Source organism: Pseudophryne corroboree, chromosome 3 (assembly GCF_028390025.1).
Source record: "Pseudophryne corroboree isolate aPseCor3 chromosome 3, aPseCor3.hap2, whole genome shotgun sequence".
In the NCBI taxonomy this organism is placed as follows: Eukaryota; Metazoa; Chordata; class Amphibia; order Anura; family Myobatrachidae; genus Pseudophryne; species Pseudophryne corroboree.
The window spans coordinates 17,853,654-17,870,825 of record NC_086446.1 but is presented as its reverse complement, the minus strand read 5'-3'; the positions used below and the strand labels follow the sequence as shown (position 1 = coordinate 17,870,825).

General features: G+C 47.6%; 1 protein-coding gene across 1 annotated transcript in view; it reads left to right on the top strand.

Annotated features, from left to right (window-relative positions):
- Positions 1 to 12,240, top strand: part of LOC135057009 (oocyte zinc finger protein XlCOF8.4-like) — a 279,935-nt gene extending 267,695 nt beyond the window's left edge. The window contains exon 7 of the mRNA XM_063962867.1: positions 11,474 to 12,240. Within this exon, the coding sequence (XP_063818937.1) occupies positions 11,474 to 12,210 (737 nt within the window). The 3' untranslated portion in view covers positions 12,211 to 12,240. The remainder of the gene's footprint in view (positions 1 to 11,473) is intronic.
- Positions 12,241 to 17,172: the final 4,932 nt, after the last annotated feature.

Below are 17,172 nucleotides of genomic sequence, written 5' to 3'. Positions count from 1 at the left end.
CCCAATTAACACTTACATGCAACATTCTCCCTGGGTCTTATCAGATCCTGTCCAGAAATCTGCAGCCTTTCAACAAAAACAGGCTGAAAGGCCTGTGAAAAGTAAATCACACTGACATGAAACATCTTCACAGTCTACACAGGTTTCAGAAGGGGACACTACGGAGGATGAGGATGATTCCTCGCCTTCTGGGTCTGTATACAGAGATGAGGATGAAGGTCCCAGCTTGGTAGATATACCTGAGCTAATTAATGCTATGAAAGCCATTCTATCCTTAGAGGAGGCACCTGTTTTTAAATGTCTCAAAACGGTCAGAACTGAATTTCCGGAGACAGAACAGCTGACGGAAATCATGCAAGATGCTTGCGTCACACCCAGTAAGAAGTTTAGAATTCCTAAAAAATTTAATTCTCATTATCCTCTTCTGGATGGGGATTGTTGGAAAAGGGAGGTTGCTCCCAAAGTAGATACGCATGTCATTCGGTTGGTGCGTAAATCTACATTACCCCTGCCTTCAACATCATTAAATTATGTAACTGATGAAAAAACTGTTTTTAGAAAACGATTTTTCTCTTGTCAGGGGCAGTTGTTAGGCCGGCCATGGCTTCAGCCTGGATGGTGAAAGCAGTGGCGGCCTGGGCTGATGCATTAGAAGACGATCTGCTAATGGTGTACAGAGAATAAAAGTCCCATATTGAACATATTAAACAATCAGATGTCTTTATGGAAGAAGCAGCCTTGGATATGGGTACTATAGCTTCTCAAGCATCAGCCTCCGCAGTAGCCGCACGCAGAGCTGTCTGGCTACGTACATGGAAGGCATACTCAGAGGGGGTAATTCAGAGTAGATCGCAGCAGGTAATTTGTTAGCAGTTTGAACAAAACCATGTGTACTGCAGGGGAGGCAGATATAACATGTGCAGAGAGAGTTAGATTTGGGTGGGTTATTTTGTTTCTGTGCAGAGTAAATACTGGCTGCTTTATTTTTACACTGCAATTTAGATTTCCGTTTGAACACACCTGCAGTGCACATGGTTTTGCCCAACTGCTAACAAATTTGCTGCTGCAATCAACTCTGAATTAGGCCCAGAGTCCAAAAAAGGACTGGAGTCTTTTCCTTTTACTAGAGATATTCTTTTTGGTAAAGAGTTAAACAATATTCTGGCGTCTGAAGCAGACTCTAAGAAAGTGAAGTTTCCTTCTACCTACAAGTCTAAACTTAGGTTTCCAGCTTTTCAGTCCTTTCGGACCCAAGGAAAAGCTAAAGGAAAGGGTTACGGCAAACAGTCCCGATCAAATAAGTCTGTAAAGAGGAAAAAGCATTGGGCTACCAGAGGGCCTTCTTCCAAACCAGAAGATAAGCCATCAGCCTCTGTACATTGCTGCATTCATCTTTCCCTACTTTCCGGATGCCCTGTACATTTGGGTGCCTCATTTTCATATGGAGACTTTACGTTCCATTATCTTGGACATGGAGCCGGGGGATTTTATGGCATCCCTAGATATCCAGGATGCTTACCTGCGTGTACCTATAGCAGGGATGGGGAACTTTGGGCCCTCCAGCTGTTGTTGAACTACACATCCCATCATTCCCCTCATCAGTTTTTGCATGGCCAAATAGCAAAAAACTGTTGCAAGGCATGCTGGTATGTGTAGTTCAACAACAGCTGGAGGGCTGAAGGTTCCCCATCCCTGACCTATAGCACTGTTCCATCAGTGCTATCTCAGGTTTGCTATCCTCAGGCAACATTTTCAGTTTCAAGCCCTACCATTTGGACTGGCTACAGCTCCAAGAGTGTTTACCAAAATGATGGTGGTGGTGGCGGCTTATCTCCGTTGTCAGGGGACAAGAATTTTCCCATACCTGGAAGACCTGTTAATCCTGGCTCATTCCCAGGAAACTCTCCAGGGTCATCTGCAGTTGACAATAGCCTGTTTACAAAGCCACGGCTGGCTCATAAATTGGGCGGTCATCCCTGGTTCCGTCTCAACGCATGACGCACCTGGAGGCTGTATTGGATTCCAGGCTTCAGAGACTTTTTCTTCCTCTAAACAAAATATCCACAATACAGACAAGGGCCCTCATTCCGAGTCGTTCGCTCGGTAATTTTCATCGCATCGCAGTGAAATTCCGCTTAGTACGCATGCGCAATAATCGCACTGCGACTGCGCCAAGTAATTTTACAATGAAGATAGTATTTTTACTCACGGCTTTTTCTTCGCTCCGGCGATCGTAGTGTGATTGACAGGAAATGGGTGTTACTGGGCGGAAACACGGCGTTTTCGGGGCGTGTGGATAAAAACGCTACCGTTTCCGGAAAAAACGCAGGAGTGGCCGGAGAAACGGGGGAGTGTCTGGGCGAACGCTGGGTGTGTTTATGACGTCAAACAAGGAACGACAAGCACTGAACTGATCGCAGATGCCGAGTAAGTCTGAAGCTACTCTGAAACTGCTAAGTAGTTTGTAATCGCAATATTGCGAATACATCGGTCGCAATTTTAAGAAGCTAAGATACACTCCCAGTAGGCGTAGGCTTAGCCTGAGCAACTCTGCTAAATTCGCCTTGCGAGCGATCAACTCGGAATGAGGGCCAAGGATTCAGTAGCTACTACACAAAGAGTATCCATTCAAGCAGCAATGTGAGTGATGAGATCTATGGTGTCAACATTCAACATGGTGGAATATGCTCAATTCCACTCGAGGCCCCTTCAACGTCTGATTCTTTCCAGATGGAATGGACTACATCAGACGATAAAACTCAGACTATGGTCTTTCCTCAGGAATTAGGGAGGTCGTTAGCCTGGTGGCTACAGACATCCCATCTGGACAAAGGGCGACCCTTTTGGATCTCGGAGTGGGAGGTTCTGATAACGGACGCCAGTCTTCAGGGCTGGGGAGCCATGTCAGAAAAGTGCTGCTTCCAGGTGCAGTGGACCAAGGAAGAAAGTTGCCTGCCGATAAATATATTGGAACTTCGGGCCATATACTGTATATGGCATTCACTCAGGCAAATGACATACTTCAAGGAAAACCGGTTCAGATTCTCTTGAACAATGCAACGGCCGTAGCGTACCTCAGTCATCAGGGAGGAACTCGCAGCCAAAAGGCAATGAAGGAGGTAAGCCGCACGTTAAGGTGGGCAGCCCTTAATCATCCAGATCCTGAGCAGAGTATCCTTCGGTGCTTGGATAGAGGCCTGTTAGGACTTTGGGAGTCTATGGATCCTATAAGTAAGAAGGTTCGTGGCAGAAGCCTTCGGTGAAAGTTTCTGAATGAGGTCCGTGGCATAATCATAAAGCTCAGCATTTGTAACAGAATCCGGAATGCCCATTATAATGATATTATTTCTCCGAGAGCATTCTTCTAAATCAGTGACTTTATCACGAATGGAGACCATGTCTTCCTAAAGGGTGTCATGTCCTGAAATCAGGTCTTTCTGAGACGCAACAATCTCTCTCATCTTAGTCTGTACGAGAGCCAATCTCACTGATATTGGACCTCAAAGCTTGAATATTAGAGTTAAATTCTGAGGTTATTTCAGTCCATAAATGTAGATAACATAGAATGTATATAGCATAGAGTAACAGGACCATCTAGAATGTCTTAAGACGTCTTCAGTCATGCTGTGCGACTGACAAGAAGAAGCAGATGATGTTGTAGCGGTCTCAGAAGGACCACCTGAATTCGAGGTACCAAAGAGATGGACAGTTGGGGCCGATTTGGTACCTTTTAACCTTTTTTGAAGGCATGGTAAACTGGCTACAAAAAGACTGACCTCTCAGAGATAGGAAAATACAAACGATCTATAAATAAAAGGAGCAGTAGTACGCTGTCATGAGGATACATCAAGATGACTCCATTCAAAATTACATTTTTAAGTGCCCTACACACTTAAAGATTATCTGTCCAATCTTTCTGGTTGGAACAAAAATCTGGTAATGTATGGGAGCAAATGACAATAGACCATTTGCTCTAAAACACTGGATAACAGACAAAAATGGACTTTCAAACAAATTGGTTTGTTTCGTTAAAACAATTGATCTTAACCATTTCTGTCCATTTTCTGGATTTTGGGAGCAAATGGTTGATTGTCATTTGCTCCCAGACATTGCCAGATTTTCTTTACAATCAGACAGATTGGACAGATAATCTTTAAGTGTGTAGGGCCCTTTAGTCTGGGTGACTGGTCTATCCGAGCCCAAATATCAAGTAAACCATGATGTAGTGCAACTCAAATAACACAGTAATGAGCGAGAAATTCCACTAGAGGTCAGCATGATCACAGACGTGAAGTACTCATCACAGAGAGACACAAATGGCAAAATATATTCAGTGAATAAATACACAAAATAATATACTATGAGGTTGTAATTACAGTCTAATGAGCTGTACTCAGACGATACTTGATACTGGGCTCTGCATGTAGACTGAGAGGAAGTAGATTATAGTGGTACCATATAAATAGAAGGTAGTTTCACCTCCAGGCAAATGCTTCAATTTAGTGTAGTGACCCCGGTCCAGTCGTCAGGACACTTATTTAGCAGCTTATATCAATTTTATTGAAGGCAGAAGGCAAAGCATGCGATGGCCGGGCACCAGGATTTAAAATGGCAGCCACCTCACTTCCCAATATCGCCGCCGGGCTCCGGTGACTGTGGGCAGCCCGTTTTGTCCCCAGCAGTAGCGGGAGCTGTGCACCTGTGTGAGCGGGAGAGCAAGTGCTCCTGCCTGAGCAAAAGCGCCTCCAAGTCATGTGTCCGGAGCGTGCAGGAAAGACTGGGCGCACTTAGCCCCAGAATACAGCCCGAGGCTTCAGCGGCGTCACTAGGCTGCAGCAGTGAACGGTGAGCTGTGTGAGCTGCTTTTTAGGCAGAATGAGTGGGGGACTTAATAGATTGGGTCTTGGTCCCAGCGGCGGCTGAGAGCTATCAGGTAGGGTAGATAAGAAGTCGCTCAGTGAGGAGAACTCCAGAAAGCACGTCTGGATGAACTCCGCCCACGCCCCTCTTCTTTATTATTTTATATACTTACAGGGGTGACAGGTTTGGTACATCCCTGCAAAGGCAGATCCAATCTCTTTCTCATCAGACTCTGCTGTCTTCCCTGCACTCTCACTCAGATGTTCACTGCTTTCAGAAGCACACACATGAGAAGCAGAAGTATGGCGGCAGCTGTATAGATTCTGATATGTAATTCTCTGTATCATACCGTACACACATCATCCTTATTACTATTGAGAGTATAGAGGTAAGACACTGATGATGTGGGTGTAAGAGTGGATTATAACCTAGGAGATGTATGATGATTGCAGGGTATTATATGGTGTATTGCATGTAAAGTACCTTGTTCCACACCTACTCTGCTGTAGCAATATACCTTATAATAGGATTTTAATTACCTACCAGTAAATCCTTTTCTCGTAGTCCGTAGAGGATGCTGGGGTTCCATTTAGTACCATGGGGTATAGACGAGTCCCTTGGGAGCCATGGGCACTTTAAGAGTTTAATAGTGTGGGCTGGCTCCTCCCTCTTTGCCCCTCCTACCAGACTCGGTCTAGAAACTGTGCCCGAGGAGACGGACATACTTCAAGAGAAGGAAATACACAGATAGTGGTGAGATTTACACCAGCTCACACATACGCAAAGAAGCCAAGCCAACTAGCTTGAAACAATTCAGCAACGGCTGAACAACAATACTTAACCAAGTAACAATGCAGTACTAAACCTAGTAACAATGCAGTACTTAACCAAGTAACAATGCAGGAAAATGAAGCACTGGGCGGGCGCCCAGCATCCTCTACGGACTACGAGAAAAGGATTTACCGGTAGGTAATTAAAATCCTATTTTCTCTTACGTCCTAGAGGATGCTGGGGTTCCATTTAGTACCATGGGGATGTACCAAAGCTCCCAGTACGGGAGGGAGAGTGCTGAGGTTCCTGCAGAACAGATTGACCAAACTTTAGGTCCTCAGAGGCCAAAGTATTGAACTTGTAGAACTTAGCAAACGTGTTCGACCCTGACCAAGTAGCCGCTCGGTAAAAAGTTGTAAAGCCGAGACACCCCGGGCAGCCGCCCAGGAAGAACCTGGGCCTTAACAGATTTTGGACACTGCAGGCCTGCCATAGAATAAGCATGCTGAATAGTAAACCTGATCCAGCGAGAAATCGTCTGCTTAGAAGCAGGACACCCAATCTTGTTGGGATCATAAAGGACAAATAGAGTGTCCGACTTCCTGTGACGAGAAGTTCTCTTCACATAAATTTTCAAATCCCTCACAACATCCAAGTACTTTGAGGTGATTGAGGAGTCAGTAGCCACTGGCACCACAATAGGTTGGTTGATATGAAAAGCTGATACAACCTTTGGAAGAAATTGCTGACGCTTTCTGAGCTCAGCTCTATCCTCAAGTAGGGGCTCTTGCATGACAATGCCCCCAATTCTGACACACGTTGAGCAGATGTCAATGCCAACAGTGTGACCGCCTTCCAAGTAAGAAACTTGACGTCCACCTCCTGTAAAGGCTCGAACCAATCCGATTGCAGGAACTGCAGCACCACATTAAGATCCCAAGGTGCCGTAGGAGGCACAAAGGGTGGTTGGATGTGCAGAACCCCTTTTTAAGAAAGTCTGAACCTCAGAGAGGGCAGCCAATATTTTCTGGAAGAAAATGGACAAGGCCGAAATCTGGACCTTTATGGAGCCCAAGCGTCCCAGTTGAAACTCCACTGAAGGAAATTTCTTGGATTCACACCAAGACACATACTTTTTCCAAATCCGATGGTAATGTTTAGACGTTACTCCCTTCCTAGCCTGTACCGGGGCAGGAATGACCTTTTTCGGAATGCCCTTTCCGAGCTAAGATCTGGCGTTCAACCTCCATGCCGTCAAACGTAGCTGCGGTAAGTCTTGATAGGCGAATGACCCCTGTAGCAGAAGGTCCTCACGAAGAGGAAGAGGCCTCGGATTCTCCAGCAGTAATTCCAGAAGATCCGTGTACCAACCCCGTCTTGGCCAGTCCAGAGCAATGAGGATTGCCTGAACTCTTGTTCTTTTTATTAGTTTGAGAATCCTTGGGATGAGTGGAAGTGGAGGGAACACATACACCGATTGGAACACCCACGGAGTTACCAGGGCATCCACCACCACTGCTTGTGGGTATCTCGACCTTGAACAGTACCTCCGAAGCTTCTTGTTGAGGCGGGAGGCCATCATGGCTATCTGAGGTACACACTATCGACTTGTTACCTCTGCGAACACCTCTGGGTGGAGGCCCCATTCTCCTGGATGGAGATCGTGCCTGCTGAGGAAGTACGCTTCCCAGTTGTCCACTCCCAGTATGAAGATTGCTGACAGTGCCATTGCGTGCTTTTCTGCCCAGAGGAGGATTCTTGTAACCTCTGACATCGCTGCTGTGCTCTTCGTTCCTCCCTGTCAGTTTATGTAGGACACCGCCATTACATTGTCCGACTGAACCTGAATGGCCCGATCTTGCAGAAGATGTGCCGCTTGTAGAAGGCCATTGTATATGGCCCTTAGTTCCAGAATGTTTATCGGAAGAATGGATTCCATACTTGACCACTTTCCTTGGAAGTTTTCCCCTTGGGTGACTGCTCCCCAACCTCTGAGACTTGCATCTGTGGTTTGAAGGATCCAATTTTGAATCCCGAGCCTGCGGCCCTCGAGTAGGTGAGAAGTTTGCAGCCACCAGAGGAGTGAAATTCTGGCTTTTGGTGACGGGTGTATCCGCTGGTGCATGTGAAGATGGGATCCCGACTATTTGTCTAGGAGATCCAGTTGGAATGACCTCGCATGGAATCTTCCGTATTGTAGAGCCTCTTAGGAGGCTACCATCTTCCTCAGAAGGCGATACCCAGATGAACCGATACCCAGGTTGGCTCCAGGACATCCCGTACCATTGATTGGATCACCAACGCTTTCTCCGTCAGTAGAAACACCCTCTGCTCTTCCATGTCGAGTATCATTCCCAGGAAGGGCAGTCTCCGTGTCCGTTCCAAATGTGACTTTGGAAGGTTCAGGATCCACCCGTGATCCTGGAGTAGTCCAGTAGAGAGAGCTATACTCTACAACAACCTCTCCCTGGAAGACACCTTTATCAGCAGATCATCCAGATATGGAATTATGTTCACTTCCTGCCTGTGGAGGAGTGGCATCATCTCTACCATGACCTTGGTGAACACCCTCGGTGCTGTGGATAGGCCAAATGGCAGTGCCTGGAACTGATAGTGATAGTCCAGCAGCGCAAATCTGAGAAGCCTGGTGAGGCAGCCAGATCGGAATGTGAAGGTATGCATCCTTGATATCTAGGGTTACTAGGAATTCCCCCTCCTCCAGACCTGAGATCACCCCTCTCAAAAACTCCATCTTGAATTTGAATTTACGGGTTTAATGACTTTAGGTTTAATATCGGTCTTACCGAACCGTCTGGTTTCGGTACCACAAACAGGTTTGAGTAATAACCTTTGTGCATTAGGTGAGGTGGAACTGGAACAATAACATTTGTTTGACCCAATCTTTGAATGGCTTCCTGTAGGATAGCACTTTCTGTCAGCGAAGCTGATAAGCCTGATTTGAAGAATCTGTGAGGTGTGAGGTCTTGAAATTCCAGTTTGTACCCCTGGGTAACAATATCTTTGACCCAGGGGTCTAGGCAAGAGGATGCCCAGATATGACTGAAATCTTTTAGTCTTGCTCCCACCTGCCCGATCACCAGGCTGGGAGGTCCACCGTCATGCTGAAGACTTGAATGAAGCAGAACCTGGTTTCTGTTCCTGGGAACCTGTTGGAGCAGGTTTTCTAGATTTTCCCCGACTTCCTCTAAAGAAAATGGAAGGGGGTTTGGACGTTTTGACTTTCGCTGTTCGAATGGACTGCAATGTGGACGTAGGATAAGATTTCCTAGTCGGCGGTGTGGCTGAGGGAAGGAAGGTTGACTTACCCGCAGTTGCTGTGGAGATCCACGCATCCAATGCATCCCCAAACAGAACTTGACCTGTGAAGGGTGGGTTCTCCACACTTTTCTTGGATTCCGTATAGGCAGACCATTGGCGCAGCCAGAGTCCCCTGCGCGCCGAGACTGCCATGGAAGAAGCCCTTGCTTTCAGCATGCCCAGGTCCTTCATGGCCTCCACCATGAAACCTGCAGAATCCTGTATGTGACGTAAAAACAATTCAATGTCACTCCTGTCCATAGCATCTAATTCCTCTAGTTATGTGCCTGACCACTTTACTATTGCTTTAGAAATCCACACACAAGCAATGGTGGGCCTTAAAGCCACGTCTGTAGCTGTGTATAGTGATTTGAGTGTAGTCTCAATCTTGCGGTCAGCCGGCTCTTTTAAAGTGGTCGACACAGGGACAGGTAAAACCACCCTTTTAGACAACCGATATACAGAAGCGTCTACTATCGGTGGGTTTTCCCACTTTTTCCTGTCCTCTTCAGGGAAAGGAAAAGCAACTAGAACTCTCTTTGGAATCTAGAATTTTTTCTCTGGGCTTTCCCAGGATTTTTTCAAACAAGGAGTTTTACTCCTTTGAAGCAGGGAAGGTAAGAGAGGATTTCTTATTTTCAGTAAAGTAAGCCTCCACCTGCTCAGGTGCTTTCTCAGTAATATGCAAAATGTCCCTAATGGCCTCAATCATTAAATGCATCAACACCCCCCCCCCCCCTCTCCGCACATATCCCCATCACTGTCCCCCGTATCGTTGGTATCCATGTCAGCTTGCATTATCTGGGCAAGATCACGCTTTTTTGGATATGTAGTAGGGGTCCCAGATGAGGTAGTGGGAGTTGAACACTGCAATACCTCTACAGAATTCCTCAAAACCTGCATTTGTTTCTCATTATATGACATCCTAGATTAAATCTGTGATATCATGCCCCTTATAGAATCCACCCATGGGGGTTCAGATTCAGAGGGCTGGGAAATTACATTGCAGTCCTGAAAACATGGGATAGACTCTTCAGGAGGAGATACACACTCTGCAGCACAAGATACAGAGTCCTTAGACATGTTAATGTGAGATATACAGCCACACACACACACACACAGGAAAATGTCAGACACAGTTTCCCACAGAGTACCTTCAGAGAGACACAGAGTATAAGGAGCCAGCCACACAGCGCCCCAGTAGGCAGTTATTAATACAAACTGCCGGCGCTGACTGAGTAACAATAGGATAAACTACATATAAACACACTCCCCCTTGTCTATAACACCCTGGTACCGCAGAGGATAGCTGGAGTTATGTGGAGGTCAGTGCTCCCTGTCAGTGTTCTGATGCTGTGATCTGCAGGGAGAAAATGGTGCTGGTGAGTGCTGGATCCACTCTGAGGAGAAGTCCCGCCCCCTGTAATGGCACGTTCTCCCGCACTTAGCTATAAAATACCTCAGGCCAGTATAATCAACTAACAGTGGGATTAGTCCCTGATAGCTATAGTTGACCAGTGTAGGGTGATTGCGCTGGCCCAGGACGCCCCTCACAGCGCCGTACACAGTGTGCCGCTGAGCCTTCCGGAGCGCAGCCTGTCAGAGCTGCGCTCCCACCCTTGTGCCGCCATTCCCGCCTGGCGACCCGCTTCCTGGGCCGCCGTTGATGTACTCCCCACTCTTCATTCTTCTGGCTCTGTTAGCAGGTGGCGGCCGTGCTGCCGAAGTGAGCAGTCGCCTCGTGGGCTTGTGATCAGCACCCTCAACTTCAAGTTCTTATTCCCCCCCCTAAGTCCCACGAAGTAGGGAGGCTGTTGCCAGCAGCCTTCCTGTAACCTAATCTCTTAAAAACCAATAAAACTAGAAAAACTCCTAGGAGCTCCCCTAGCTGTGACCGGCTCCTCCGGGCACATTTTCTAAACGGAGTCTGGTAGGAGAGGCATAGAGGGAGGAGCCAGACCACACTATTAAACTCTAAAAGTGCCCATGGCTCCCAAGGGACCCGTCTATACCCCATGGTGCTAAATGGAACCCCAGCATCCTCTAGGACTTAAGAGAAATAAGGGTGAGTAACATGTACAGACTTACCAGCGTATGAGCACACACATAAAGGAATGCTACCTTACCAATGCTTCCAAGAGTAACGTTAGGAGACATTTCTCTGATCCATCTAGAATCTCCAATTCATACGATAAGTTCCCCATCCATTGTTTTACATTGGTGCTGACATAGGACTTGTAGAGTGACTACATCTCCATTTATACTTCATGGTTAGTTACCAGTACAAGAGAGAGCTATATATAAGTCTTATTATAATATTACATTTGTTATTGTGAGTGTTCTTAGGAGGGTGGACACAATGATAGTCTGAGACACAATATTATAAAGCCTTCATTAAAAGTTATGTTTTATTATACACACACATTTACAATTAAGTGTCCCAGAAAGTCGTCTTCTCCTATTGTTTACAAGATTAATATTGTTACAGAAAATGTCACATTTCCATAATGTATTTTATTTCCAGCAGATGGACACACAAGCAGGAACATCTCAGAAGGACATCTAATGTTATCCCCGGATTGTGACATAAAAGATAATGACAGCAGACAGGATTCTCCAGGAGATAACCCCATTACCCCAATTATACATCCAGCTCTATCAGCTGATCCTGGGAAATGTTCTCCTGATCACTCTAATATTGGTGCATCTATTACAGCTCTGACAGTAGATACAGTGTTTCCCTGTTCTATAGATGCCAAATGTTTTACACAGAACACAAACCTTATTACCCATCAACCAGCTAAGGCAGATGAGAGGCCATTTCCATGTTCTGAGTGTGGGAAATGTTTTACACGGAAATCACATCTTGTTACACATCAGAGAAGTCACACAGGTGAGAATCCATTTTCTTGCTCTGAGTGTGGGAAATGTTTTATACAGAAATCAGATCTTGTTAAACATCAGAGAAGTCACACAGGTGAGAAGCCATTTTCTTGCTCTGAGTGCGGGAAATGTTTTACCCTGAAATCAAATCTTGTTACACATCAGAGAAGTCACACAGGTGAGAATCCATTTCTATGTTCTGAGTGTGGGAAATGTTTTAAATACAAATCAGTTCTTGTTACACACCAGAGTAGTCACACAGGTGAGAAGCCATTTTCTTGCTCTGAGTGTGGGAAATGTTTTACCCAGAAATCACAACTTGTTACACATCAGAGAAGTCACACAGGTGAGAGGCCATTTCCATGTTCTGAGAAATAAATAGACTCTTGTCGCACACAATAGACATCACTCAGGTGAGGAACCATTCTATTCTTCTGGAGTATACTTATCATTGCCATGTAACGTTCTTCAAGGTTCTTATCCTATCTCCCCTGCTTCTTGCAATATACATGCTACCACAGGATGAAACAATCCAACGTCATGTCCTCGTTTACCACTGCTATGCCAATGAACTGTCTTTTGGTCCGGGTACTGAGAACCCAATACCAATCCTAAATGTCTAGCTGAGCTCCAGGTGTGGGTGGTGCCAGTTGGCTGTGACTCAGTCCTGGTGAAACAAGTCCTTATGATAGAAGCTCACGACAAAGGGCAGGGCTACAGCTCAGCTTTGCCTACCAACCACACTTACACTTGGGGTTTCAGAGTTACAAAATGCTGATCATGTGCGGAATCTTGGTGTCCTGGATGGTGGAGTGACACTTAGACATCAGGTATCAGCCACAATCAGATCCTCATCTGAGGAACATAGCCAGACTCCAGCACTTATTTCCCTCAGAACCCTCAGAAGACCTACAGTCATGCATGCATTTGTATCATCACACATAGAACACTGTAATGCCCTCTACCTGGGTCTCCCAGCAGAAGAATTGCACCACTTGTAGCTTGTACAGAATGCAGCAGCCAGGATGTTACCTAACCAACCCGTTCCTGCCACATAACGCCCATTCTCTGCTCCCTCACCATCTGCCTTTAAGATGGTGACTCTGGGCCTGATTCAGGTTGGTTCGCAGTGTGCGATCCAACCAGAATTATTGAGAAAACGTTGCAGGCGCATGCGCAGCACCCGTCCTGCGCATGCGCCCTCATTTTCTATGGGGGCGCAGAAAATGTGATTGCCCCTGCCTGTCAATCAGGCTTAGGCGGTGGCCGGGGGCTGGGCAACGCTCCATTTCCAGGAAGTAGATGTGGCATTGTAGGACAAACGGGCGTGATCACTTCTGCTACGTGACATCACACGCAGCTGCCGAGATCGAGAAGAACGTGGCGTGCCTCCTGCGGTCACAGCTAAGCTGAGCCAGCAGGAGGCTTCACTAATTTCTATGATGAAGCAGAAATTGTGAGGTGATCGCAATTTCTCTGACGTCCTAGTGGATGCTGGGGACTCCGTAAGGACCATGGGGAATAGACGGGCTCCGCAGGAGACTGGGCACTCTAAGAAAGATTTAGGACTACCTGGTGTGCACTGGCTCCTCCCCCTATGACCCTCCTCCAAGCCTCAGTTAGATTTCTGTGCCCAGCCGAGCTGGATGCACACTAGGGGCTCTCCTGAGCTCCTAGGAAGAAAGTGTTTGTTAGGTTTTTTATTTTCAGTGAGACCTGCTGGCAACAGGCTCACTACATCGAGGGACTAAGGGGAGAAGAAGCGAACCTACCTAACTGGTGGTAGCTTGGGCTTCTTAGGCTACTGGACACCATTAGCTCCAGAGGGATCGAACACAGGACCCGGCCTCGTCGTCCGTTCCCGGAGCCTCGCCGCCGTCCCTCTTACAGAGCCAGAAGCAAGAAGGTGGTCCGGAAAATCGGCGGCTGAAGACTTCTGTCTTCTCCAAGGTAGCGCACAGCACTGCAGCTGTGCGCCATTGCTCCTCATGCACACCACACACTGCGATCACTGATGGGTGCAGGGCGCTGGGGGGGGGGGGGCGCCCTGAGCAGCAATATTAACACCTTGGCTGGCAAACTGGCACCATATATAGCCCCAGAGGCTATATAGGTGCTTTTTAACCCCTGCCAGAACGTTTAAAATAGCGGGAGAAAGCCAGCCGAAAAAGGGGCGGGGCTATCTCCCTCAGCACACTGACGCCATTTTTCCCTCACAGCTCCGCTGGAAGGAAGCTCCCTGGCTCTCCCCTGCAGTCCTGCACTACAGAAAGGGTAAAAAAGAGAGGGGGGGCACTAATTAGGCGCAGTATAACTATATTTATGCAGCTATAAGGGGAAAACACGTTTCTATAGGTGATATCCCTGTGATATATAGCGCTCTGGTGTGTGCTGGCATACTCTCCCTCTGTCTCCCCAAAGGGCTTTGTGGGGTCCTGTCCTCTGTAAGAGCATTCCCTGTATGTCTGCTGGGTGTCGGTACTGCTGTGTCGACATGTATGAGGAGGAAAATGATGTGGAGGCGGAGCAAATGCCTGTGAATGTGATGTCACCCCCTGAGGGATCGACACCTGTGTGGTTGGACTTATGGAAGGAATTGCGTGAAAGTGTCAACTCCTTACACAAAAGGTTTGACGACACAGGACAGCCGGCTACACAGCTTGTGCCTGTTCCAGCGTCTCAAATGTCATCAGGGGCTTTAAAACGCCCGCTACCTCAGGTGACAGATACAGACGTCGACACGGATACCGACTCCAGTGTCGACGATGATGAGACTAGTGTACCCTCCAATAGGTCCACCCGTTACATGATTGAGGCAATGAAAAATGTTTTACACATTTCTGATAATACCCCAGGTACAACAAAAAAGGGTATTATGTTTGGTGAGAAAAAACTACCTGTAGTTTTTCCTGCATCTGAAGAATTAAATGAGGTGTGTGAGGAAGCGTGGACTTCCCCAGATAAGAAATTGATAATTTCAAAACGATTATTGGCAGCGTACCCTTTCCCGCTAGAGGATAGGTCACGTTGGGAAACACCCCCTAGGGTAGATAAAGCGCTGACACGCTTATCAAAGAAGGTGGCACTACCGTCTCCGGATACGGCCACCCTGAAGGAACCTGCTGATAGAAAGCAGGAAGCTACCCTAAAAGCTATTTACACACACACGGGCATTATATTGGGACCAGCGATTGCATCAGCTTGGATGTGCAGTGCTGCGGCTGCGTGGTCAGATTCCCTGTCGGATAATATTGATACCATGGATAGGGACAATATTTTGCTGACGATTGAGCATATAAAAGACGCTGTCTTATACATGCGTGATGCACAGAGGGATATTTGCCGGCTGGCATCAAGAATAAGCGCTATGTCCATTGCCGCCAGAAGGGGGTTATGGACTCGGCAATGGTCTGGCGATGCCGACTCAAAGCGGCACATGGAAGAGGGCTAGAGGCTCATCCTTTCTGCCGAGAGGTAGAGGAAAAAAGCTGCACAGCTAGTTCCCAAGAGCAGAAGTCCTCCCCTGCGTCCGGTAAGTCCACAGCATGACGCTGGGGCTGCTCAGGCGGACCCGGGTACGGTGGGGGCCCGTCTCAGAAATTTTAGTGCACAGTGGGCTCTCTCACAGGTGGATCCCTGGGTCCTTCAGGTAGTACTTCAGGGGTACAGGCTGGAATTCGAGACGTCTCCCCCCCGCCGTTTCCTAAAATCTGCCTTGCCGGCAACTCCCTCTGCCAGGGAGGCAGTGTTGGTGGCTATTCAAAAACTGTATTCACAACAAGTGATTGTCAAGGTACCCCTCCTTCAGCAAGGAAAGGGTTACTATTCCACAATGTTTGTGGTACCGAAACCGGACGGTTCGGTGAGACCCATCTTAAATCTAAAATCCTTGAACACTTATATCAAAAGGTTCAAGTTCAAGATGGAATCGCTCAGGGCGGTTATTGCGAGCCTGGACGAGGGGGATTACATGGTCTCCCTGGACATCAAGGATGCATACCTGCATGTCCCCATTTTCCCTCCTCACCAGGAGTACCTCAGATTTGTGGTACAGGACTGTCACTATCGGTTCCAGACGCTGCCGTTTTGGTTGTCCACGGCACCGAGGGTCTTTACCAAGGTAATGGCCGAAATGATGATTCTCCTTTGCAAGAAAGGAGTTTCAATTATCCCGTACTTGGACGATCTCCTGATAAAGGCGAGATCCAGGGAACAGTTGGTAGTGGGGGTAGCACTTTCTCGGGAAGTACTACAACAGCATGGCTGGATTCTCAACATTCCATAGTCACAGCTGGTTCCGACGACACGTCTTCTGTTCCTGGGAATGATTCTGGACACAGACCAGAAAAGACTGCTTCTTCCAGTGGAAAAAGCAGAGGAGTTGTCATCTCTAGTCAGAGACATCCTAAAACCGGGTCAGGTGTCGGTACATCAATGCACACGAGTCCTGGGAAAAATGGTAGCTTCATACGAGGCAATTCCATTCGGAAGGTTCCACGCAAGGACATTCCAGTGGGACCTGTTGGACAAATGGTCCGGGTCCCATCTCCAGATGCAACAGCGGATAACCCTGTCGGCAAGAACAAGGGTGTCGCTGCTGTGGTGGCTGCAGAGGGCTCATCTACTAGAGGGCCGCAGATTCGGAATACAGGACTGGGTCCTGGTGACCACGGATGCCAGCCTTCGGGGCTGGGGGGCAGTCACACAGGGAAGAAATTTCCAAGGACTGTGGTCAAATCAGGAGATTTCGCTTCACATAAATATTCTGGAGCTAAGGGCCATTTACAATGCCCTAAGCCAAGCAAGACCCCTGCTTCAGAACCGGCCGGTGCTGATCCAGTCAGACAACATCACGGCGGTCGCCCATGTAAACAGACAGGGCGGCACAAGAAGCAGGAGGGCAATGGCAGAAGCCACAAGGATTCTCTGATGGGCAGAGAATCATGTGTTAGCACTGACAGCAGTATTCATTCCGGGAGTGGACAACTGGGAAGCAGACTTCCTCAGCAGGCACAACCTCCACCCGGGAGAATGGGGACTTCATCCAGAAGTTTTCCGAATGCTGGTAAACCGTTGGGAAAAACCACAGGTGGACATGATGGCGTCCCGCCTCAACAAAAAGCTAAAACGGTATTGCGCCAGGTCAAGAGACCCTCAGGCGATCGCTGTGGACGCTCTAGTGACACCGTGGGTATACCAGTCGGTTTATGTGTTTCCTCCTCTGCCTCTCATACCCAAGGTACTGAGAATAATAAGAAGGCGAGGAGTGAGAACTATTCTCGTGGCTCCGGATTGGCCAAGAAGAGCTTGGTACCCGGAACTTCAAGAGATGCTTGCAGA